General features: G+C 41.2%; 1 protein-coding gene across 1 annotated transcript in view; it reads right to left on the bottom strand.

Moving 5' to 3' along the window:
- Nucleotides 1-1413: 1413 nt before the first annotated feature.
- The window catches only part of NSMF (NMDA receptor synaptonuclear signaling and neuronal migration factor), a 90129-nt gene continuing 64220 nt past the window's right edge, over nt 1414-27322 (bottom strand). The window contains exons 5-14 of the mRNA XM_082264415.1: nt 24426-24478; nt 21008-21097; nt 19942-20066; nt 18377-18460; nt 16335-16368; nt 15521-15591; nt 13018-13097; nt 6791-6893; nt 5528-5603; nt 1414-2270 (exon numbers count right to left, since the gene is read on the bottom strand). Coding sequence (XP_082120541.1) covers nt 2173-2270; nt 5528-5603; nt 6791-6893; nt 13018-13097; nt 15521-15591; nt 16335-16368; nt 18377-18460; nt 19942-20066; nt 21008-21097; nt 24426-24478 — 814 coding nt within the window. The 3' untranslated portion in view covers nt 1414-2172. The remainder of the gene's footprint in view (nt 2271-5527; nt 5604-6790; nt 6894-13017; nt 13098-15520; nt 15592-16334; nt 16369-18376; nt 18461-19941; nt 20067-21007; nt 21098-24425; nt 24479-27322) is intronic.

Raw genomic sequence — 27322 nt, 5'->3', positions numbered from 1 at the left:
GGTAAAATGCGCAAAAAATAGAGAAAAGAAAAAATTGAGAAAGTGAATGCCTAAATCATTCTAAACACCCCCGCCCTTTCCCAAAAAACAGAAAAAACAATATTGAAGCTTTAGGCTCCAAAGTTTTAAGAGATTAATATAAACCACATGCATATGCAAAATACAGCTAAATAGATATAAGGGTGCTTCTTTCTTATTGCATTGACACTAAGGATCTCATAGGAGACCCCGGCAATCTATAGCCTAACATTAAGTAAAAATATATTTGCCTTGACTATATGAGACCTGTAGAAACATTTAAATTGCTTTAATCAACAGAGGCATGTCTTTTAATATCCTTCATAATTAAAAAACATATTTACAGTGTGATGGAGTAGATCATAAAATACAGGCATGATTCACTTGCAATGAGTCTAGTTCAAATTAAACCTAGGCTGAAGAGAAGCTGGGTCGTCAAAGTAAGTTGAACCAATTGAATCACGTTCTCTGGAGCCTAAACAGATTGCAGTAAATAATAGATTACAATTTATACATTTAATTGTTGCTTGCCTGCTTTAGACTACAGATTACCCACATCTGGCCCCAAAAGTGTACGGTTGACTGGACTTTTAAATTATTTAGGTCTCAATATGTCAGGAGGAAAATTTGAATCCAATAAGTCTGATACGATATGCAATGCTGATGACATGAATTTGAAATGAATGTGTGTGCTAGCTGAATTCTGTGATTTTATGACTCAACCTCTTTCTGACCCAAAATCAAGCAAAGAACTGCGGTCAGAAAGATTTGACTGTTTGAGACGACAAAAAAAAAAAAATCTTAACATCTCAGCAATACAATCTTGAAAAAAGCAATTATGACACCCCCCCTTACAACATTATTATTCTATAGATACAGCAGCCAGTGGTTGTCCCGTGTTCTGGCTGCATCAATACACACACTATATAAAACCAGGCCTCGCCTCTGCAAAAAAACATCCTTCATGGATGCAGACGATCCATACCCCTGGCTTACAGAATGCACGGTTACACACCAAAAACATACCAAACCTGAGGTCCCATCCAGAGAAGAGAAAAACCTGACACTCTTCAAAGATGGGCTATACCATCGATATGGCTAGTCCCCTATAAATGAATTATATATGTAAATATATACCATTTTCCGCTAAGTGTACTGTACATATAATTCTACTGAAGCCTACTATGTTCACATAATAATATCCATATATTGCAAGGTGCTAGATGGATGCGGAAGTGTGCAGAGTACAACGTCCAAAAGTAGGGTGGGGTTGCTTGGCGACACCAGCACTATTCAAGACACAATTGGTAACACGAAGCACAGTGTGTGGGACAGGAACTACCGTTGGGTAGGAGAGCAGGGGAACAACACATGATTGCTGGTGATCTAGGTGACTACAAAAGACTGTGTTCTACTGTGTATAGAGTGTCCTGCTCTGTCACAAAACACACTGTGCAGGGTAGCTGAACATCCTCTGCACATTTATTTATAACAATTAAATACGCTAATTGTTTAAAAAAAAAATTGCACTTGTATCCTAAGTCACCCCACATGAAATTACTAGAAACCTCCTAATAAGATATATGTATATATTATATAGATATATCTATATCCATAAATGTATTAATTCTAAAGAAGTCCAGCCTTCCTGCTTCTAACGCCAGCTGTACAGCATTTGTGGCGCTCGTTCTTGGCGTTCTTGGTCATCCTCCGCCTGAAGGAAATAAAGGTCACCTGGGTTTGCTACAAAAAAGTTTGCTGTGGTTTATGAAGGCTAGTCGGGGTCCTTGCTCTCTAGTGCAAGAGTAGTTAACATTATTTTTCGTAATAAAACCTGAGCTAATGTCTTACGAGGACCTTTAGGATAGCGGACCCGATGATTCTTTGTTTTGTTTGTTTTTGCCCTGAATTATTGAAGCTCAGTATGAAGACACTTTCTCCACTTTCTCTCTATGCTCTTGTCTTCGAACTCGTCAAGCTTCAGGCCGACACCTGTTCAAGGTAAAACAACCGCTATATTCGCCAGCGGACTGTTCCTTTCATTTCCGTCTTCGAACTCTGGTCCCGGGCTCTCCATAGCGGGAGGTCCCAGCAGACTGACAGCCCCCAGGGAAGCAGCAAAAAAGTACTCCTAAAAATTGCCTTTTACTGAGCTCATAAGATGTCATCGTAATCCAGCAACTTGGAGTGCTGGCGGGTTTTCCAAAGGCGATATAATCGAAAGTCAAAATAGGCTTCGATCAATTGCTTTCCTGAAAAAAAAAAAAGGGAAACATAAAATGTATAATATTGTAATTTACCTTCAAAGAACAACAAAGTAGTCCAACTCTTATGACAATGTTTATATTGCGGTCTGTGCACTCCTATCACAGTGACAACCCTTCACCCCCCCGCCTCATTTATCGTATTTGTGTGAGGAAGTGTGAGTAAAATCTTGCCAGTGTTGTCAGAAACAGAAATAAAAAGCTAACAATATTTTTTTACCTTTCTGTTGAGTTTGGCGTAATAATTAAGGGTTGATTTACTAAAATTGGAGAGTGCAAAATCTGGTGCAGCTGTGCATGGTAGCAAATCTGCTTCTAAATTCAGCTTGTTTAATTAAAGTGATACTAAAGCTAAAAATATTTTTAGCCTTTAATGCATTCCTTGCATTAGGGTAAAAAAACATTTTCTATTTTCTGTGTGAAAGGGAAGAGAGGGGAGAATAGATTCAGCATTGTGCATAGCTGAATCTCTTCTCCCCTCTCTTTCTCTGTCTTCACACAGCACTTGAACAGTAGCAGGAACCATTGGCTCCTGCTGCTGTCAATCAAATGCAGTGAGGAGGAAGTGGGGGTTGGGGCTAAATCCTGCTCTGTAAGTCTATGAAGCGTGGCTCCATAGACACACATGTCCCCATAGCAACCTGTTTGCTATGGGGACACACAAAGAAGAGAAGCTGCCAGGATCACCTCCAGAGGGCAAGAGAAAAGGAGGATCTGGGCCACTATGTGAAATACCATTACACAGAGCAGGTCAGTATAACCGGCTTGGTTTTTTTTTATTAAAAAAAAAAATAACACTTTATTCACTTGCCGACCACCCTATAGAAGTTTTACTGTGCACAGGATCATGTATATATATATATATATTTATACACACGAGTATATAAAAGGTAGTGGGTGCGAATGTGCACCACCAGCAGCTCGCTCCTGCTGTGATCATGCAGATCAGAAGCCAATCACCGGGTACAGTGGACTCTATGTATGCAGGCACTGTCAGTAGGGAAGGCATGGGTCCTGTGTTCCTGCAAAGCAGGGAAAATGATCAATGCCTTCCCTTAGTAAAAGCACCTCTCCCACAGTTAACCATTTAAACACCCCTGATGTTAACCCCTTCCCATCCAGTGTCATCAGTACAGTGACAGTGCATGTTTTTATAACTGTATTCGTGTCACAGGTTCCCAAAGAGTGTCAGTTAGTGTCCGATTTTGTCCGCTGCAATATCGCATATATAAGTCGCTGATCACCGTCATTACTGGAAAAAAAAAAATTTCCAGAAATGTACCCCATAGTTTGTAAGTGCTATAATGTTTGCACAAACCAATCAATCATCGCTTATTGAGATTTTTTTTTACCAAAAATATGTGGCAGAATACATATTGGCCTAAATTGATCAAGAAGCTAGATTTAATTTTTTTTTTTTAATTGGATATGCTTTATAGCAGAAAGTAAAATATATATATATATATTTTTTAAATTGTCAGTCTTTTTTTTTTTTTTGTTTTTGGGCGCAAAACCTAACTGCAGAGGTGACCATCAAATTCTTCATAGTTTTCGAAGTGGAGATATTTCATTATGAGGGAGAATCTGTACTCTGACATTACTGTGCCAAAGAATGGAATGGCAAGTAATGTATTGGTTGTCCAATACCACTTCTGCAGGGGTTTCCCCACCACTCCCTGAATTATTAGGCCCAGAAATTTCCAAATGTCATCTTTGGTCACTGGTTCCCACTTTCTGCATCATGCAAACTTCCGATGCGTAGCCAATTGTTGCTCTTTGTACTGGTTTGTCTTGGTAACTTTTTTTTCAATAACCTCAACGGTCAGAAATAATTTTAAGTATGCCAAGGGGTTGTCATGGTCAACGTCAACTTTCATACCGGGTGCACTAGTAAATGGGAATCTTGGGGGCGCTGCCTGATCTGTACCGCAGTCAATAGAGCACCAAGTTCGCACATCACTGAGCTCATTCACAAAATCGTCGCTGTCGTCAATTTTAGTACGTGATGACAATTTTTCCCACAAATCACTATCGCTCAGTTCTTCAAATCTGATTCATCGTCACTGTTTTCCAGTTTGTCCAAAAGCGCTTTTGAGCTAAAAGAACGCTTTTTGGACGCCATGGACGTTCTCAATTTTCCAGGCACAAAGAACCGCAAAAAAGTACAGGCAGGGCACTGGAAAAGCCACTAGGTAAAAAACCTGTGGTAAAATGGCATGATACAAAGTTGTAATTCTAACAGATCACGCTGTATCAAGTCATTTGTTTTATTTATTTATCTTCCGCCGGTTCCACCCCCTGCGTCGCGGCGCTCGCAGGGAAGGGAACAAGAAGACAAGTGATGGCATCGGCCGAGCACACAGCGGGAGGATGGCTGGAGGACGGCGGGGGGATCGCAGTGGAAGGTAAGTTTGATTGTGGGGTAATCCAGAGTGTGGCTCGGGGTTACCATTTTTGGCACTATATATTAACCCTGAGCCACACTCGGGAATACCGCCAGGGAGGTTAAATGTACTTTTGGATAAGCGTGTAATAAATCAACTCGTAAATGGCAATGTATTCCTTTTTTGTTCTTGGGTTTTAGCTTTTTTATGTAAAACATAACTGGACTAAAGGCTGTTTTTTAATACTTGCATAAAGCTGTATTTTACTGATCAAGATCAAGAAGAGATCAAGAAGAAGTTGAAATCACCAGTTTTAACCAATCAAGTATTCACATTTTGAACAACAAATAAAATATCTCCATTTGGTTGATTTGGATAATTGCCCTTTGCATTATTAATCAAAGGCTGGGAATACGGGAGCAGCTGTGACTTGTACTTCCCAAGCCAGGAAGATTGGCTCTTCCACAAATGCTTTCTCTATGACGTCATCTCCTGATGGAAGGTCAGCAATTACAAGCGAATGCTGCTAAGCTCTGGAATATGTCCAATGCCTCATCTTGCAAACAAGACTCAGACTCAGTATCTGCCAAGATGGTGACAAACATGGACAGTGTGGCTGATCTCAATTACTCAAGGGAGATTTAATCAAGTCTGTCTAATTATATGAGTGGAAAATTAAAACTCTGAGCAGATGCTCTCCTCAACCCCCGAGATATTACGTCCATCATGAGACGTGCAGCTTTGGCTTGCGCCGGGCATGGAGACAAGTAATTATTATGCCAGTCATTGCAGCCCGTGTTGTCATAGGATGTATGGATATTCTCACAGGCAATGTTCTAAGAACAGGTCAATAGCCCTTACCTTGTGCAGACAGTTCCAGAGGAGACTTGAAATCAATCCGGTGTGGACTCATTAGATTCTTCAGATTCTGGAAAAGCTTAAAAAGACAGACATTTAACTCAACCCAACCGGAAAAATACTCCAAATGGAAAAGAGCTAAAACACTAAAGAAAATATTAGATTTAAAAAGCAAGACCAGCCAAAATTGATATTTAAATCAAGAAATGTTCTTCTGTCTCTTGGACCTTGTTGGTGAGATATTGGCTCATCTGCTGTGGCCATTATAAAAGGGGTCTCGGCATCCCTGCTAAAAAGGTTTCTAATATTCAGAATGTAACAGGACATCCTGGAATACACAAATCAGGGTACAGAAAGAAAAAAACTCCCAGGTGATCAGGAAGTCTAGAATTAAGACAGAGAAGTTCTCATTCAGAACTAGAAAGCACTAGTAAGGGAGTAAACTAACCCTTTAAATTTTTTTGTTTTGTTGAGAAATTAATGAGGATAATGCTTTTACTGTAGAGGAAAAATTATAAGACCACTTGAGGCAGAAAGACCATCCAAATTTTCAGAATTTTAAATAATCCCTCATAATAGCTACTTTCATGAATTAACCAGTCACAGAACTAAGTGCTGTGCAATCCATCTTTAAAGCTGAACTCCAGGAATTCAGCCACTTTCTAAAATTTACTGGCTTACTATGGGTTAAGTCTAATGAGGTGCATGCCACATTGTTGATTTATCGAAATGTACAACTAACAATTTTACTGAGCGCTATACCTATACTCCCAGAGTTCTGACAACGGACACGCAGATTTCTTACACAACAGCCCACCTCTCCCTGAAGCTGCATATTCACAAGAGCCTTTGTATTTTGGGAATGGGTTGACACAATACAAAGTGCTGTGTGATTGGGGAGAAGGAGGTAGGGGCAGGCAAAGCTGTTGCATGTGACTCTGCAACTGCAGGAGCTGGGGCCAGCGTTGGAGCGCTGAAAGTATAGTGACAGCTGTACTCCTGGCGCTCAGTAAAAATATAAATTGTAAATTTTAGAGATGAGTCCACAAGGTGGTATGCACCTCATTGAATCTAACCCCCGGTAAGCCAGCACGTTTTACAAAGTGGCTACATTCCTGCAATTCAGCTTTAATGCTATGCTGTATTGGAGCAGGACTGTAGAAGACTAAGAATGGGCTGAGCTTGGAACATTTAGGTCCATTCAAATTCTCTTTGAATGGGATAGGAGTCCTCTATTTAGTAGGCAAGCTGTTTATTTTGCCATACCTTTTCACCATTAGGGTTTCCCAGGACATAGCACCCCATGATATGGATTATATTGGGTTCTGGGTTGGTTTTACTCATCAACCTGCTAAGCTTTCTCCAGAATCTATAAAAGAAAACAAAATAGAATTAGGTATCATTAATAGAAGTTGTACTTGCACAAAAACAATACAGCATAATTCCAATGATTGCATATTTTGAGTCATTATTGCTGTGTAAAGTGGCTTTCACAGTAATAAACGCTTGCTCTTTCATCTTTTGGTTTTTATATTAAATACACTAAAGGGAGAAAACACTCAATTTGGATTCACTCTACTTCCCTCCTTAACAGATTGTGTAATAAGGGATCAGCCACACAGGCAAACTTACATATTTATATATATATATATATATATATATATATATAAGATATTTTAATGGCAGCTATAGACACAGGCTATTATGCCTACTGGTGGACCCCACTGTATGCTTAGATCTCCTTAGCTTATCTTTGGGGCAATAATAGGGGTTAGACAATGTTTTCAAGCCTACTTGTTAAACATTCAAATCACCCAACAATAGTCAGACATGGAGGTTTCTACCGTCACAATATAGGCACTCTACAGATGGTGGTGTCTAAGGTGGGAAATAATTATATATGGTCAGCTTAAGTATTTGCAAAGCTGTGAACTTTTTATAACATAAAATGTTCAGCATGGCAGAGAGAAAATATTTTCAGAAGAGGATAGTCGATAGTGGCAGCTGCCATTGTTTCTCTTGTTACAAGTTTCTTCTAGGCTGGGTTCACCCAAGTGCGAATTGGATATGGGTTTCCCCGCACCCAATTCGCATGACAGGAGAGTGTGCCTGGCTCTAAATGAAGTCGGTTCACACTTCTCTGTGGAAGTTGCAGAGCAGATTGCACAGGGGTCCTGTGTGCCTTTGGCTCCATTTTAGGTCCGAATTTAGGCAAAAATGTGGGCCTGATTCGTCCCTGAAACGGAGAGCAGGGATGCACCGGACCCCTGTTGTAAGCTGCATCAAATTTAAGTGTAAACCCAGCCTTAAAGTAAGTTTTTGTATAGCTGAATTAAGCTGGGAATACATTAGTAGAATTTCACTCAACATTTTTCATTGTAAAAATGTTGTAAGAACATTGGTTCCTTTTTCTAATCATTAGTGGGATCAAATCGACATTAGTTTTATATCATTGACAAGAAATTTTGAAGGAGGATGAAAATCATTTATTGAATGTTCAAATTTCTTACAGTTTATGTAGTTTGTTTGGGTACAGTCAATTCTTTCCAAAATTAAATGTTAAAAGCAAGCGTAATCATGAACGACTTTTGAATGAGAATTTTTGTACAAATTACCTAAGAATTTTCTTTCGAAATTCCACTAGTGTATACCCAGTGTAGACTACGGCTGGTAATGACTAGCAGGCACTCTAGGGTGCCACATCAAATGTATTCACTGGCAGGACCTTGGGATGCCATCAGAGTCCCTGCTCCAGAGACCAGCTTACTGAAAGTATATGCACTTTTTCTCCACCATAAGGCAATTCTGGTGCGCAACACCAACAGCTTTATTGTGGGATGGGGGTGAGCTTAATCTGCCCATACTGAAAAAAATTGGGTTTTCTGAGGTTGTTCTTGTGGAAGTCTGAGAAGGCAGGCGTAGTTCATATATTGAAATAAAAGAGTTTGGTGTGCTACAAATGTGAACGTGTAAAACTGATAGTGACAATATAAAGAAATAAAGTGAAAACAAAATACACTGTATTTTCTGTGAACCAGTGTCCATAATCGTGGTAAATCTCCACCAAAACTTAAAAAGCAATCCAATGTGTAAATGAGACCAATGTTCTCAAAACTCCAAAGGATTATCAAACTGGTGAAATCTGAGAAATGAATAGGTGTTGCTGGAATGTTAACAATCGTGATGTCAAGGTTTCCCACCACCTTGTGAATTCACAGCTTACAAGATGAAAAGTGAATAAGGGCAGATAAACAGAAAGATCGGTCCAGGGGCACTTCTCTGATATACCAGAGAGGGTGCTATGCTGGAATTCACCCACACGTGAAGGGGGGGGGGGGGGGGGTCTGCTTACCAGATCCCACTGTTTCCAAGCATTGAATTATGCAGACTCTCTGTAGATCATTCTGAATGAGGGACTCCTTAATGTTTCTGGAACATGCAGTACAGTGTATTTTGTTTTCACTTTATTTCTGTATATTGTCACTATCAGTTGTACACGTTTGTATATTGTCATAGGCGTGCGCAGCCTATGGCATTAGGGTGTGCACCTCAAACCAAAGCTCAAACAGGTGCGCGCGCACGTGCGTGTGTGTGTATATATATATATATATATATATATATATATATATATATATATATATATAACAACACACACACTTTTTGGGCCAACCTTGGGTTCATATTGATTTGAACAGTATATATATATATACACACACATACATACACACAAACACACACACACAGTATACACACACACAGTATACACATACACAGTATACACACACACACAGTATACACACACACACACACAGTATACACATACACACACACAGTATACACACACACAGTATACACACACACAGTATACACAGACAAAGTATACACACAAACAGTATACACACATACACAGTATACACATACACAGTATACACACACACAGTATACATATACACAGTATACACACACACAGTATACACACACACAGTATACACATACACAGTATACACATACACAGTATACATATACACAGTAAACACATACACAGTAAACACACACACAGTATACACACACACAGTATACACACACACAGTATACATATACACAGTATACACACACAGTACACACACACACACAGTATACATATACACAGTATACACACACAGTATACATATACACACATACAGTATACATATACACAGTAAACACATACACAGTAAACACATACACAGTAAACACACACACAGTATACACACACACAGTATACACACACACAGTATACATATACACAGTATACATATACACAGTATACACACACAGTACACACAGTATACATATACACAGTATACACACACAGTATACATATACACACATACAGTATACATATACACAGAATACATACAAAGTGTACACATACACAGTATACACACACATTATACATATACACAGTATACATACACAGTAGACACATACACACCAGCACTTTCCATTTAAACATCAGCTTGATTAAATACACTGCTGCTGCCCCAATTTCCTGGCATGCTGGTACTTGCAGTGCTCCAGCAGCTCACTGACATTGGATGTGGTAATGCAGAAGAGGAGGAGGTGGGCAGGTAATGAGTAGGGAGGTGTAGCAGAGATGATTGGGGGAGAAGTTTAGAGAATATCCTCTCTCCAGAATCAGTGCACTGCTCTGCTCCTCACAGAAAAAAACAACTAACTGACTCAGAGACAGGAAGAGAAAACACAGCCCCTCCCCCTCCTCGGCAGGGTAAGTACTGGCAAAAAATACATTTAGATTATCTTCCCCAACTTACCTTCTTCTAAAGGCTACAGACTGTGTACTGTACTCTCCTCTCCAGCAGTCAGCATCTCCTGCTCAGATATCGAACAAGGCGCGCTGGGGAAGGGGGCGTGTACACTTTGTTCCCATTGGCTGAGGAGGCAGCAGAGAGGCGGAGCAGCTATTTTTTTCAGTGAAAGGAAGAGTCGGGAAGAGTCTCAGACAGTGAGACTCGACTGAAAAAGTCAGTGGTGGCGACGGACTCGGCAAGGACCGCTCATGGACACCAGTGTCCGTGTGCAGACACCTTGCCGACCCTGGACAGGGGAGGGTGATTAGGGTGTGCCTGGGCACACCCCGTGCGCACGCCTATGTATATTGTCAATTCCAGTTGTACACATTCACATTTGTAGCACACCAAACTCTTTTATTTCAACACTTTATTATACATCTTTGGTTGCAGCACATTTAGTTTTTATCAGCGCACTTTTTCACACAATTTTATCAGTAGTTCATATATTGTGCAGCAACAGGAAGTTGCTGCAAGCTTCACAATTGCTAACAGAGCGAGATTCTACCGTTTGTCAGCAAGCGAGGGAGCAACACCATAGGAGCAGATGAGTGCGCTTTTAGGCAGCACAGGGGCTGCTAATGTGACATAGCCCTGAAAGGCTTTCTTTAAAATAGGCCCATTTTCACAAAGAAACAAGGACTATATATATATATATATATATATATATATATATATATATATATATATACACATATATATATACAGTGTTGGGGGTAACTAGTTACAAAGTAACTGATAACAGTAACTACATTACTTTTTTGGTAACGAAGTAATGTAACTAGTTACAATACTAATATTGGTAACTACACTACTTCACTAGGCTATAGGAAGTAACTACACTACTTTACTAGGCTATAGGAACGCGCTTTCCTGCGTTACCCAAGCCGTGCGATACAATCGTTATTTCGAGGAATAGAGAGGGATGAAGTTTATGACTTTTTGTTGCACTTTATGTTTTATTCCGTTTTTTCAGGTTTTCTTCTCATGTTTCCCAAAGTCTGTGTTTATACAATAAACTCTATGCAGAAAGAGTGTCATGTATCTTCTTCTACACGGTCAATTAAGAAAGAGGAGAGTAAAGTAATAAGTAGTGAAATTACTTTTCAAATGCAGTAACTAGTAAAGTAATCTCATTACAATTTACAGACGTAACTAGTTAAATTTTTTGAGTAACTACCCCAACACTGTATGTGTATATATATATATATATATATATATATATATATATATATATATACACACACTTCAGCTCCAGAAGGCAATTTTTTGCGATACGCCGATGCGTTACTTTAACTGACAATTGTGCGCTCGTGCGACACTGTACCCAAATAAAAATATGTCCTTTCCCCCCCCCCAATAGAGGGATGGTATGGTGGTATTTGATCACCTCTGCGTTTTTTTTATTTTTTGCGCTATAAACATAGAACAAACGACAATTTTGAAAAAAAAAAAAATAATATTTTGTACTTTCTGCTCTAAAACACATCCCAAAAAAAAAAAAAAAAATCCAATTTATACATCAATTTCGGCCAATATGTATTCCGCTACATATTTTTGGTAAAAAAAATCCCAATAAGCATATATTGATTGGTTTGTGCAAACGTTATCACGTCCACAAACTATAGGATATTTGTATTTATTTATTTTTACTAGTAATGGTGGCGATCAGCGACTTATAGCGGGACTGTGATATTGCGGCAGACAAATCGGACACCTGACACTTTTTTGGGGACCAGTGACACTGTGCGAATAACACTGGCAGGGAAGGGGCGATCAAAGGGTTAATTGTGTGCCTAGCTGGTGAATCAGTGTAGTAGGGGGAGGTGCTTTTACAAGTGGAAGGAATGGATCAGTGTTTCTGCTGTACAGGAACACAGGATCCATGTCTTCTGTACTGACAGAACAGCACGTTTACATAGGCAGACTGGCATTGTGTCAGTGTACCGAACGATCAGCGGGTGCCAGCAGACATCAGGTCTATGAGACCTGTTGTGTAAAATCACAGTGGGAGAGAGCGGGGGGGGGGGGGGGGGTCTTGCGACCAAAACCCGGAAGTGCAAGATCCTGTGTATTTATGTGATTCTGCGCAGTGCGGCCGCCCTGTAGCAGTAAATCTGCTATGGGGCGGTCGGCAAGTGGATATGGTAAGCATATTGTGAATTTATCAGATGAGCCTGTTGGCTCTGTAGCAGACAAGCCTTTTCAATAATGAACTAAAAATTCCGCTGCATTTAAATCCCCCTCACCAGCTGAGAAAGATTTAAATCGCCAAACAAATTTCACAGTCTGCCCTTCATACATCAAAGGGTCAGGGTGAGCACAAACCCTTCCATTCCCTACGTCATTAACCTGCAAACATTTACTCCTGGTTGAGACAGCAGCGAGGAGAGAATTAATGAGAAGTGAGAACGCGGAAAGAACTAATTATCCACGGTTCTATTTCATGTACAAACACTTAGCTGCGCCGTGCTGTAATAAACCCGTCTACACACAGACAGACAATATTGGCAAATAATGGAAAGTTTTACAGAGAAACTTAATTAGGCTTCTGTGGCATTCTAAAGTCATTGGAATACATAAGAAAGGCTAATTTAATTGGTATAGCAGGTAGTGTAATGGGGGCAAGACTATTCAACTTACTGAATAAGATCCTCTTCCTTCTCCACTTTGGCAAAAGTAGCGACTTTATTTTTTAACAGATAGAGGTAGCCAGGTCCCCCCTGGAAGAAGAGCAGAGGGGGGTGAGGAAAAAAAATGGCTCACACAACTCTCCTACAGATGTGACTAAGGCCCCTTTCACACTAGTACGACCTGAAAGTCCCACAACCTTGATGCGACTTGAAGCAATGCCTGTGTAATTTTGAGGTCTATGGACCTAAAGTTGCATCAAAGTTGGACCAAAGTAGTGCAGGGACTACTTAGAAGTCACACATATATGAATGGTACTCATTGGAAACCATGGGGTATGACTTGTCATGCGACTTTGCAGTCCTAAGTGACAGAACAAGTGGCACAAGTGTGAAAGGGGCCTAAAATTATATTTATTTCTTATATGCTGTGACATTTGTTGGTGATGTGTTGACATATTCCACTAATAGAATTGATTAGCACCTGTGCCTCCCTCTACACTAAGATATCCTTTAACTCCAAAGAGATTGGATCAGGGCAGAGAGGAGAAAATGGCAGAGATGCACAACTTCATCCACTAATATACAGTTTAAAGCTGATGTTTAACCACTTAAGCCTATTTCTAACACGTTGTTTACATGTTAAAATTAGTATTTTTTCTAGAAAATTACTTAGAACCCCCAAACATATATATATTTTTTAGCAAAGACTCTGGAAAATAAAATGGCGGTCATTGCAGTATTTTTTGTCACGCGGTATTTGGGCAGCGGCCTTTCAAATACAATTTTTTTTTTGGGAAAAAATACATTTCACTTAATTAAAAAGAATGTAACGGTAAAGTTAGCCCAATTTTATTGTATATTGTGAACAATGTCGTCACGCCGAGTATAGATACCGAACATGTTATGGTTTAAAATTGCACACACTTGTGGTATGGTGACATACGGTACTTAATAAATCTCCATAGGCAACGTTTCAAAATTTAACGGTTACCACTTTAGAGTTACAGAGAAGGTCTTTTTCTAAAAATATTGCCCTCGCTCTGATGATTGCGGCAATACCTCACGTGTGATTTCAACACCGTTTTCATTTGCGGGTGCGGCTTTCGTATGCGTTTTCTCTGGTGTGCGATTTCACGGGGGACGGGGGCGCTTTAGAAAAATAAAAAATTCCTATTTATTTTTTTAAACGCTGTTTTAAAAAGAAAAAAAAAATCAAAAATCTGATGAGTTGTATTGCTGTCACAAGGAATGTAAACATCCCTTGTGACAGTACTAGGCAGTGATAGGTACTCTTTATGGAGGGATTGGAGATCTAAAATACCCCAAACCCCTCCACTGCACTTCAAAACGGAAGTGACGTTGCTTCCGGTTTACATGATCGGAGACCCGATCAAAGTTGAAACTGTCTTTGTTCGGAACTCAAACCAGCTAGTGCCAGCTGGTTTCTCAGGTCTCCCGGTGGGACCGGAGACCCGGGCAGAGGAAGGTGGGGGAAGAGATGTCCCCTCCTCCCCGCTCACTGGGATAGCGGCTGCTGAGCCGCATCAGTTGTTATCTGCTTAAAGCCAACCGCCACCTCTTAAAACAATACAGGGTTGATGCCTATATCATCCTGGTACAACCAATTCTTCACTTCAAGCCAACGTACAGGTACGTCGGTTTGCGGAAGGTGGTTAATCTGCTTATATTTTGCTTTTCCCTGTTATAAACAATGTTTTTTTTGTTTTTTCATTTAATACCTTATTTTAGACCCAGTGATATATCATGGCTAGGTTTCTGCTCTTCTCTATGCAATGCAGGCAGATCATGGCTGATGGGAGGGGCTGGCAGGATGTTGCACATGGCTTCCTGAAACAATAACAGCACCCACCTCACTACTCTCATGAACCCTTAGTGTCGGTTCACACTATGGCGATCCGACTTCGGGGGCAACTAGTGATGTCGCCGTGCACCGCGACTTCGGCGCGACTTGCACGGACTTCACATAATGGAAGTCAATGCAAGTCGCTCCGACTTCTGTCAAAAGTAGTACAGGAACTATTTTCTAAGTGGGAGCGACTTGAGTTGCTCCTATTAGAACGGTTCCCATAGCACTGAATGGACCGCGACTTGTCAGGCTGACAAGTCGCGGTAGTGTGAACCGGGACTCAACCCTGATGCACTTGCTCTTGGAAGGAGCTATGCAAATATCAAAAAAGCCTTGATGGGTAAGTGTCAGTTGGGAGGAGTGGCTGTTCTCTGGGCAGGGTGCATTTGCATGTAGACCACCCCAGGTAACACCCATATGCTGAGACTCCGTGATTGAAAGAACTGAAATCCTAAGAATGAAAGACAGTAAGGCTTGGGAGGAAAGGGCTACATAATGCTGGACAGAAAATAATCTGGGCCCTATCTGACTTGCTGTAGTTTAATTAACACTGTGAGAAGAATAATATCTATGTGTACAGGTATGATAATTCACAACAATATTTTTTACAGCTTTCTGTGTAATACATAATAACGTAATCAGCTACCTGGCAGAAAATGAGCATTTCTCGTATTTTGCACCCTTTTCTGTACACATTCAGCTTCTTCTCAATCTCCTCTGCGGGGGAAAAACATGAAACATCTGTGAGCACGTTTTGTGGCTACAGGACAATAAACAATGTAAAACTGCTGCTTAAAGTGGAACTTCCCCCTCCCCCCTCCTCCCTCCGCTACCACGTTTGGCACATTTTTGTTTGGGTACCTCGTTTTTTCAGGTACCTGCTCCCACTTCTGCTGGAATCACCTAGGCGATTCCACCGCAATTTCTCCCCAACACCTCCCTCCCCCCACCCGTAATCTCCTGGGACATGTCACAGGTACCAGGAGGCTGTGGGACTGTTTACACAGCGCAATGCAACTTGTGCATGCACAGTGGGAAGCAGCCTGTAAAGCTGCAAGCAGTGTTAGCTGGCTTCCCACAGTTACATGCCGGTGCCAAGGACCCCAAGGGGAAGAAAGGGCCCGGGTATGGACGCCACTAAATCCTTTGACAGGTAAGTGTCCTTTTTATTATAAGTTGGCAGCTACAGTATTTGAAGCTGCTGACTCAGAGACTGCAGAACAGCTTTAAAGTTGACCTAAAACCAATTAGATCACTCCTTATCTATTTGGCCTAATTCTGACAACTTTCCCTAAGAGACATAAATGTGTGTTATATCAGAATATTGAAAAATGATAAACTCCACTAGTAATCAATAAAGTTCATAATCAAAACAAAACAAAAAAAAAAAAAAAGGGGGCCCTAACAATACCCAATGCAAAAACATAATATAAACAGAATGCAAGACTGAGGCAACTTACCCAAGATGTCATCAAATGTTGCATGTTCATGGTCCTAAACCGCAACAGACAATAATAGGTATGAATAATGATCATAACACAAATGCTAAAGTCAACTTTGTACAAAAGGCTGCAGACTGGTGTGTGGATGTTTTAGGGTGTCCAAAAAATAGCCACTAAAATGCCATAAAAAAGTGTCCACTAGCAGTACAACTGTTTTCAAGGAAATGTGTCCTTAGAAAAGTACAATGGCTGGCTTGACTAGAGTCCACCTAAAAGTGTCACCAGTCTGGCAGTTTTTGGCATCAACACTTGCACTGCAAGTTAGTCAGAGCTACTGATCCACATGCATCCTCCAAATCGGTCACTCTTAAAGTATTGAAGCCATCAGATTGGCATAACAGTCAAGCAAATATCAACTTCAGAGGCAGCTTTGTAGGCAGCCTTTCTTGTGAAAGAAAAACTCTGAGAAACACAGAGGCAGCCATTGCTGGAATCTCCTTTTAAAAATGCAAATTACTTGGCCATTATGCAGATGCACAAGCTCCAGTCATTTCTGAGTCATGAACCTGGGAGGAGATATCCGGAGTTAATTTCCCCTGACTTACCTACGGTACTTGCTTGCTCAGCAATGGTTTAGTACATCTCCCATAACAAGTTCCCTTCATGGAAAGTGATCTCACAGGATGAAACCTAATTGTTAAAATCCTGTTTTCTGCCTGTTTTCTTGCCCACACTTTTAATTCTGACCATCTTAGGCCCCCATCACATGGGCAATCTGATCAGGTCCGGATGGTCCATGTACCCTATGAACCGGCGGGCGTAAATGGACTTGCGTCCATTTACACCTGCCTATCTCCAATTCGATCAAAACAAAATGGAAGGGGGTCTCGTCCCCTCCATCTAGGTGGATCAGGTTGGAGAGCAGAGGGTGTAAACGGACACCTGACATCCGTAGACCAGAGTGGGCTGTGTCTTTGTCCTCTTTGCATAAACTGAGTGTAGAAATTAAATGGAAATTGACATGTCATCCGCCTGCTCTGCTTAGCAGGGGATCAGTGGACATTTTTATAGGTTAAATTGAAGAGAGCACAACCAGACGGGCTGAAAACTTTCTGCCCATTTTTAATTTAGTTGCAATGTGTATGGTATGTCCAGAGATTTTATTATTTCTGGACAATGCACAATATCGCCTGATAAAAACTTTTCTGACCAAATTGTCCACTCATCTTGTCTCCTAGTTCCCTTGTTACCTCATCCCATGCTTGCCTTCAGGACTTCTCCAGAACCTCTCCCATCTTCTGGAAATCCATACCCTAGTATGCCCTGGTAGCTCCGACCCTGTCCAGTGTTTAGGTGATCCTTGAAAACTAATTTATTCATGGAAGCCTACCCCTCCTCCACCTAAAAACTGTACTTCAACCACCTCCATTAGATCATCCCCTGCAGCTATTACCTCTTGTAGCATCTCCCCCTCCCTTTAGATTGTAAGCTCCATGAGCAGGGCCCTCTTATTCCTTCTGTTGTGAACCCTATTGTATTTGTACTGTCTCCCTTTATATTGTAAAGAGCTGTGCAAACTGTTGGCCCAATATATATACTGTATAATATTAAATTAAACAGCACAGCATCTGTACACCATCTGGAAAAAAACATATACGCTCTATACAATCAAAAATTTGGATTGAGTCCTAAAAGAGTTATTGTAAAATTGATGTGAATGGTCAATGTTGTTACTCAATCGGCTCAGGTCAATCTGTATTTGATTCAAAGAACTGATCAAGGGCACATTTTAAATATTTTAGTGACGAGAATTAACCACCTTGAATATATTTAACAGATTGTATGTAAAAACATTGGGAATCTCATGCTACCCATGGCTTTCAATAACTTTCCATTATCTAGCCAGCAGTAGAAGCATTGGTGACTAGACTAGCTTTGGGTAATGCTCAACATTCAGGCAAAAATTCTACAACAGTGATGAAATAAAGAAACACAGAATATATACAGTACAGATAAATGGGGCTCTATGGAAATAGCAATACAAAGTAAAGAATGCTTACATAGAGAATGGGGATGATGGAAGGGTCATCTCTTCGTATTATGGTGGGAATATATTCTGCTTTGGGAACTTTGGATGATATTAGCTGCGGGGAGAATACATGATTATCTTTTGTGCTTTCAAGTCTCCAAACATAAAATGCATTTGTAGAAATATACAGTAGTCAGAAAATAAAGGCGCTACATACTATGCTACAGCACTTTAATTTGCATTAGGTGAGTAATATACCTGAATATATATGTCTTGTGACTGGAATTAGATGCTTGATTACCTTTAAGCATTATGGCCGCCAATAGATATCAAAAACACAGCATGTAATTCTGCAGACTCTGTGCCACTGCCCTACCTCCAGCCTGCTCTCCACACTATCACTGAACATCACTGGTGATAGCCACTTCTCTTCCTCCTGTAAGCCCCCCTAAGTACCTCCTCCTGTTGCCCATTATTTGCCAATGTAGGCACTCCCAGGAGATCTGAAGAAGGGCTTGGCCCGAAACATGTCATTTCCCTCCAATTGTGGCATTTTCCATTAGCTCCGCCAGGTGACTCTTTGGTGATGCAAGAGCCGGGTCGTTGTTGAGCCACCTCCACACTTCCGGTTACATCGTGGACTCAGCCCCTGGTGTGCACATCGGCGCGAGGCGCCTGGTGACGTCATCTCCCGGCGCCGCGTCAGCAGGGACTGACGAGCAGCGGCCGCTGCCACCTCGGGCGCGCACCACCACCGGATCTGCAGGTCGGGGTTTGAGGACACCATCCTTCCATCAACCTCTCCTCACCCCAGGCATCGCTCCATCTGGAGACTCACCCGCAGCTAAGGCTCCCGATCCGATCGAGGCTGTCGGTCAGCCCATCTACAGGTGACACACTGTCCAGACCTTACTGGTGGTAAGGCGTTGCTTCCCTGCCTCTGGGTCCTCCTTGCTGTTTGAGTCTACATGCTCAGTATTACTCCCCTGGCACACCATTGTTTTTTCCTTGACCGGGAGCCAATTTTATTGATTTTAATAAACAAGTTTATTATCCAGATCCTGAGCAGCACATAAGTTTTTTCTTTCTTTTTCATGTCATTTCGTCCGGGAGCGCCATCATACCCGTTTTTTTGTGTTGCTACTCCCAGAGCAAGCCTGATTTCATCCCTTAGCAGACAAGTGGCAACAGATTAGAAATGCATAAAAATTGAGTGTGCCTTTTGATATAGCTTCATAAAGTTCTCCTTTAAACTAACCTCACCAGTTTGAGAAGGAACCCCATGAAAGTCTATAACTCATTAAAATGACACCCCACCCAAAACCTCTTCTTTTTTTTTTTTTTGAACAGCATATGGAAGAGTTCGATTTTTTTTATTGCTGTCAGTGTTCCATTTCTGTCCTCTCAAAAGCATCCTCCAAATTTTCATTTGAAGAATTCACCATAGACTCCGCTACACCAGCTATTGTCAATAATGGTTTTCCAGTTTAATTAATTTCCACTACTAGCACAAACAATATTTATGTCTGTGTGTTGGCAACGGTTGTAATATAAAATGGTAAGAAGGACCAACTAAGGGGCTAAAATTGTACTTGCCATGATTTTGGGTGGAATAAAATCTTCTCCTTCACAAGACATAATTTCCATTTCTCTCTCGGCCTCCCAGTTCAAATCCTCACACTCCTCGTTCAGAGCTGTGCAGGAAGTTTGCAGGTCATGGCCTGGTGAACAAGAGCACACATATAAGATAGTGACAAATGCATATTTTATGGCTAAGCTGAGCAAGTGACCTGCATGTTGTATCTGCATATAAAATGTTGTCACCAAAAACTGTTTTATAACTTAAAATGAAAGTCGGGTATCAGCCAAAGCTTTTTTTTTTTTTGGCAAAATCAAATTGTTTGTTGTCCAAAGCAGCAAGATTTGGACAGTGATTTAATCTAAATCTTGTATAATACTACTACTATTGATATTGTTTTACATCCACAGCCAAAACCTTATGGTTTCTGGTAGAGTAGGGAAGGCTTTTTTTTTTTTGGCAAAATCAAATTGTTTGTTGTCCAAAGCAGCTACTACTACTACTACTACTACTACTACTATTGTTTTACATCCACAACCAAAACCTTATGGTTTCTGATAGAGCAGGGAAGGCTTTTTTTTGTGGTTTATTATTTATTTTGCAGAAATATTTCTGAAGCCTATAAGGTCTGTCCTAGCCATGGTTTTACTTTCTTGAACAACTCATCCCCGCACAGCTATTACCTTGTTAAGCGCTCACAAAGAGGTCCCTCCTAACCTTCTTGTCTTGAGTTGTAACTGTACTACCTCTTTATACTGTAAAACCTGTAAAATAATATCCAAACTTCCTCTCCTTTTTGATCACCTTGTGCAAGGTATGCCTAAATTGCTTCCTCTGGAGAAAAATGGCTTACAGTTAAGGAGTTATAGATCTGGGTGGGATTTTGTGAGAAGAGGAAGTTGTAAGTGTTGGTGGTTTTAGGTACAGAAGGGAATAGGATGGGCATGGAAGATTATAGAGGTTGGAATATTCCATCTGAAACAACTAGTACAAGACTTAAGCTCGGGGCCCTTGGCCCATGTGTTACACAAAGGTTTGGGTGTTTAGGAAATGCAATGGACTTCTAAATACATCAGTGCTTACTTTCTTTGGAATCATGGATGGAGTCTGCTTTGACTGGGGTGGGGTCGCTCCAGGACCGGCTGAAGCTCCTTTCTCGGCGGTCAGCAAAAGCTGTACAGAAAAAAGAGAGAATTCCTGTAATAATCTGCTTTGCAGAACATACAGATGCTTATTTTATGTCATACAGGTACATTATATCTTTACTGCACCTTTATCGGAATTATTGTTTTTCTGGCTTGTAGATCATACCAAGAACAAACACATACTGCATGACAAAATGACAAACTGGTATTTTTTCTTCAATACTTGTTTGTTTTGACAACTAATGAGCCCAACCCCTAAGGAGCCACAGACACTTTTCCTGAAGTTTTTTGCTTCTATTCCCCATGTTAGACTGACAGCACTGTGCAAGGAACAAAGCTCATCATGCTAAATCTCCTCTACAATTCACAGTGCTGCTGTGTAGGTAAACACAAGGATCTAATAAATAGACATGTATACATAATTATACCAGCAATACCTGTAACTATACATACACTATAATACATACACTATATTACCAAAAGCATTGTGACGCCTGCCTTTACGTTCACATGAACTTTAATGGTATCCCAGTCTTAGTCTGTAGGGTTCAATATTGAGTTGGCCCACCCTTTGCAGCTGTAACAGCTTCAACTCTTCTGGGAAGGCTATCCACAAGGTTTAGGAGTATGTCTATGGGGATGTTTGACTATTCTTCCAGAAGCGCATTTGTGAGGTCAGGCAGTGATGTTTGACAAGAAGGCCTGGCTCACAGTCTCCACTCTTAACTCATCCCAAAGGTGTTTTATTGGGTTGAGGTCAGGACTCTGTGCAGGCCAGTCATGTCTCTCCACCCCAAACCCACTCATCCATGTATTTATGAACTTGTTTTGTGCACTGGTCATCCAGTTGGGCCATTCTCAAACTGTTCCCACAAAGTTGGGAGCATGAAATTGTCCAAAATCTCTTGGCATGCTGACGCCTTAAGAGTTCCCCTCACTGAAATTAAAGTGGTTGTAAACTCTCCAAACCCACTTCATCACATTGCAATCCTCATTATTAAAGATATTCATTGCTGCCTGTAAAAGTTTACTTACTGGTTTCATCTTCTTGCAATCTGCCCCCTAATGTTTGATTGCGTCACTGGCCCATGCGCTTCCTGTCCTGCGATTCATGGCACGCTCTGTGTGCTGTCTCCCCATTAACAACATGCCGTATAAAAAAAGTTCTGCTGTCTGCGGCTCAGCTTTGAAGACTCGCGAGACTGGGCATTCATTCAGAGCTTCCTGGTTCTCCCCTTGTGACCACGTGATGTCACACGGGGAGTAAACCAGGGCTTCCTAGAGACTCCTATAGCGGCAATCAACTGCAGCTTATAGCCTTAAATGACAGCGGCAAAACAAAAGAGGTATAACACACAGCAGAGCTTGGTTGCCATAGTGATGTCTAGTTGAGGAAGAGGCTTGGATAATACACGGTCACACATGCCCGAGATTCAAGCAGGGGAAAAAATGAAGGGCGGAAATGACATCCAAAGTGGAATCAGAGAACAGTACTCAAGATGGCGCAACCTAATCCTGGAAGAAATATTTTTTACAAACTACTAAAAAATAGTAAGTAAGAAGCGATTGTGCATACATTATTCTGTACAATGATTGTAAATGCTTTTTCATATCACAGTAGATGAAAATCGCAAAAAAGGAAGGCAGAGTTTAGTTCCTCTATAAGGGGGCCAAGCCCAACCCCTAAAAACCAACCCCACACCATAATCCCCCCTCCACCAAATGATTTGGACCAATGCACAAAGCAAGATCCATAAAGACATGGATGAGTGAGTTTGAGGAGGAGAAACATGACTGGCCTACAAAGAGTCCTAACCTCAACCCAATAGACAACCTTTGGGATGAATTAGAGTGGAGACTGTGAGCCAGGCCTTCTCATTCAACATCTGTGCCTGACCTCACAAATGCGCTTCTGGAAGAATGGTCAAACATTCCCATAGACACACTCCTAAACCTTGTGGACAGCCTTCCCAGAAGAGTTGAAGCTGTTCTAGGTACAAAGAGTGGGCCAACTCAATATTGGACCATAAGGACTAAGACTGGAATGCCATTAAAATTCATGTGCGTGTAAAGGCAGGTGTCCCAATACTTTTGCCAATATTGTGTAGTTACATATAGTTAGTCTGGTTGAAAAAAGACACAAAGTTCATCAAGTTTAACCAATTTTGCATGGTAGATACAACCATAAGAGCATTAATTAAATATTTTATGACTATATATTTAACAATAAAACTATCTGTACCAATAAGGCGTGTCACTTATACCCCAAATTTAAAAAATATTAAGAACTCAAGCATTTGAAATAATCAGTATCACCGAAAGATAATAAGCACTTCTAATCATGAACAGTCCTCTTTACTGCGCACAAAGATTTTCCAGTATATTAAAAAATTTCCTGTGACCAATCACCAATGGTTCCACAGAACAAGGTTGCCTACCTACAACAGCATGTATAATAGCTACGTTCAAACCTTGGCCAATGCAGGGAGAAATGCTCTGCAGAGTTATTAAGAAGTGTGAATTTATATGTGCAACTGCTAAGCAAATCATGATTCACTAGAACTCAAAAGTCGTATTATTTTTCCTTCTACCAAGTTATCAGTCGAAATTTCCCATGTCCCTATAATCACACATTGCCTCATTATTGATCTCTGCCAAAAGCCTGCACAGAGCTCAAAGTTAAACTATAGGCAGCCCATTACATTGAATATGCATCCCAGCAACAATGCACTGGTAGAATAATCGTTAATAAGGCAAACACCAAGGGGCATATTTATGAAGCAGTGAATGTGACTTCCACCAAACATTCACTGGTGGTAAATCAATCACTGGCATTTAAAACACATGCACCTGGAAGATGCACCTGCAGTGAATGTTTGATGAACATCAGTTTCTCTGCCTTATAAATATGCCCCAAAGAGAGCCGTATATGTTTGTATAGGATGCCAGAAGTGCAGTCTTCTAATATTTAGGCTACTTATGTGGTAATACAAAAGGCAGGACCTCCCACTCAGGACTGTTGAAGCTTTTTGGCAAGATCGCTGTTATCGCCTACCTTGTTTCCTACAGAGTAAATTTGCTAGCATTGTGCGTAGCTAGCACACGTGAATTTTTTTTTTCTCTCTGCAAAAAAGGCTTTCATGGACTGTGGATTGTGTGTAGGCAGCAAATTGTTTCTTAGACAGTGTGAATATTACATCACCATAGTCTTTTCTCAGCCCTATGTGTGAACACATAATGATAAACCGAGCCATTGTATACCAACACACAAGGGAATTCCTATATGAAATACCATAAAAATAGACAAAAAGCCCATCAGAGGGCAATCCTTTTCAACATTCTCGCTCTTTGCTTACACTGAGCTTTCATTCTGCGGCTTCCGACCATCCGTAAATGCTTTCGGAAATTCCTGTGGGAGAGAAGAAGAGAACATTAAAAAGAAAAATAATGGTGTTATGTATGAACTGTTATATTATGCCTCCGAGATGTGATTAAAATCTCAAATTAAACTGGGCAGCTTGATAAGCACCTGCTTTGGTCACAATGTGATGTGTTTCACAATAAAGGGAACCTGTGATTTGTCCCTACTGGAAAAAGTAATAGGTCTGCATTACTTCCACCCTCCTCAGCTGCAAACACCTTGCAAATTCCTTTCCCTGCGTTCAGCAATGGGAGCAATGTGAGGAAGCGCTACGCAGGCTTCAATTTACAACTTGAGCTAAAAACTCTCCCCCCCGTGCTGAGTAATCAACGCTGCAACATGGGAGGAAAGGGGATGGGTCACATGCTTCTCCATACCTAGATGTACCAGTATTTCTCCTCGTAGATAAATAAGTATGTGCAGCTGGAGAGGGTGACAGTTATGAGACACTCAGCCTTCTTGAACTTAACCTAGATGTTCAACCCTACAAGAAAAGGGAAAAGTCAAGTGTGTGGAGGTATGTATGTTTTTCCCCAATCGGTGGGTTACATGACCAAAATATGGGTCACTTAGTCCCTGTCGTAGGTGATGCTCATGCAGAGCTATCCCTTCTGAATCACTGACAGAGACCTATTGACTGTTATAGAAAAACCAAGTGTCCGGATTCTTCTTTAAAGTACAGATTTTGGATATTTTCCTTTATTCTTGTTGGATTGACCATTTCGAACAACCTGACTTTTTAGCACAGCAAGAGACAGTAGTCCCCAGTGACAGTGACTCTTTGCTGGAGGGTAAATTGGGCTGATCAGGGATCTGGAAAATAAGTTAAAGGGAGCTGTTGTATAAAGGAGGGCTGATTTGGGATTAAAATAGGAGGGGCCGATTTGGGGTCTGAATGTTAAGGGTGGGGGACATTAATCTTGAGGGACCCCAGGAGCCTAAAAACTCAGGTTGCACTCATATGCAAACCTCTGCAGAGATAGTCTATCCCCAATTTCGCCCTTGCACTTCATTTTATTGGGGCTGCCCATCGTAAAAAACGAAGAGGCGTCGGAGGGGGCGTGCCTTAGCTAGACCTTGTTTGGAGAAGTCAACATTTTGCATACTAGAGGGACTTAGGCTTCTGGCTTCCTGGGGGAGATGGATCAGCATCTACAAATACTTCCATGTCCATGCTATACAGTTCGATTATTGAACATTAGTAACAGGTTTACAGTTTTATTCAATCTAGCAATGGGCTCCAAAAAAAAAAAAAGGCCCATTACATACTGAACAGAGACTTCTAGGATAACACGTAATTAATATATAGTATTGGAACGTCTGTCTTTAAATGCACATGAACTTTAATGGCATCCCAGTCTTTGTAGGGTTCAATATTGATTTGGCCCATCCTTTGCAGTTATAACAGCTTCAACTCTTCTGGGAAGGCTGTCTACAAGGTTTAGGAGTGTGTCTATGGGAATGTTTCACCATTCTTCTAGCAGTGCATTTGTGAGGTCCGACACTGATGTTGGACAAGAAGGCCTGGCTCGCAGTCTGTACTCTAAATCATTCCAAAGGTGTTGAGGTCAGGACTCTGTGCAGGCCAGTCAAGTTCCTTCACCCCAAACTTGCTTATCCATGTCTTTATGGACCTTGCTTTGTGCACTGGTGTGCAGTCATGTTGGAACAGGAAGAAGCCATCCCCAAACTGTTCCCACAATGTTTGGAGCATAAAATTGTCAAAAATGTCTTGGTATGCTGACGCCTTAAGAGTTCCTTTCACTGGAACAAAGGGACCAAGCCCAACCCCTCAAAAACAACCCCACACCATAATTCTCCCCTCCACCAAATGATTTGCACCAGTGCAAATGTGAGTCCTCACCTCAACCTGAAAGAACACCTTTGGGATGAATTACAATGCAGACTGCGAGCCAGGCCTTCTCATCCAACATCAGTGCCTTACCTCACAAATGCACTTCTAGAAGACTTGTCAAACATTTCCATAGACACATTCCTTAACCTTGCGGACAGCTTTCCCAGAAGAGTTGAAGCCGTTATAGCTGCAAAGGGTGGGCCAACTCAAAGACTGGGATGCCATTAAAGTTCATGTGCATGAAAAGGCAGGTGTCACAATACTTTTGACAATATAGTGTAGTTGTACTGGTCAAGCTTGACTAACTATACATGTGCCATACCTGTGGGATCCCCATGGAGGCACTGCTGCTACAGTGATCTCCTCTAGCTTCTGGGTCCCAAGCCGAACAGTTCACCTGCTGCTTTGTGAACACAGGAGGTTTCTGGCTCAGCACAGGAGCTATTTAGAGAACACGTTTCATTTTTCCAAAGTGTTCTCTGGACGAGCTGGAGATTGTGACATCCCCTCCATGCCTCTTCATCTTGTCAATTTATCAGAGAACACCTTGCATTCATTGAGAACCTAAAAGTGTTCCCTGAATAGAATCCGTAACCTGCCTCTTGTGTTCACAATGCAGCAGGTGCCTACTACAGTGATTTCCAGCTTATAGAGGTATCCCCCAGGTATGGCACATAGCCGGACCAATGTAACTATGTAAAAATTGCCATGCCTGGAATTCGGCTCTAATGAAAGGCAGGATACGCTGGTCAGTTTATAAGCACTTAGAACAACCCTGTTATGTTCAGATGCAGAAGATAATCATTCGCTTGTTGGTTACATTTTGGTCTGGTGGTGCCTGGAAAAAGTGGCAGATCATTTTCTGATTTATCAGAGGGAAAGGGGGGCTGCTGGGAAACTTTGCAGCCTGTAGAGAGAAGTGAGTCATACAGAGATCAGCAGCGAGCAGGCATAAAATCAGATGATTACATAAAGGC

Source organism: Pelophylax lessonae (assembly GCF_965119305.1).
Source record: "Pelophylax lessonae genome assembly, chromosome: 7".
Classification (NCBI taxonomy): domain Eukaryota; kingdom Metazoa; phylum Chordata; class Amphibia; order Anura; family Ranidae; genus Pelophylax; species Pelophylax lessonae.
Note: the sequence above shows the minus strand (reverse complement) of the source record. Positions and strands in the feature narration are given on the sequence as shown.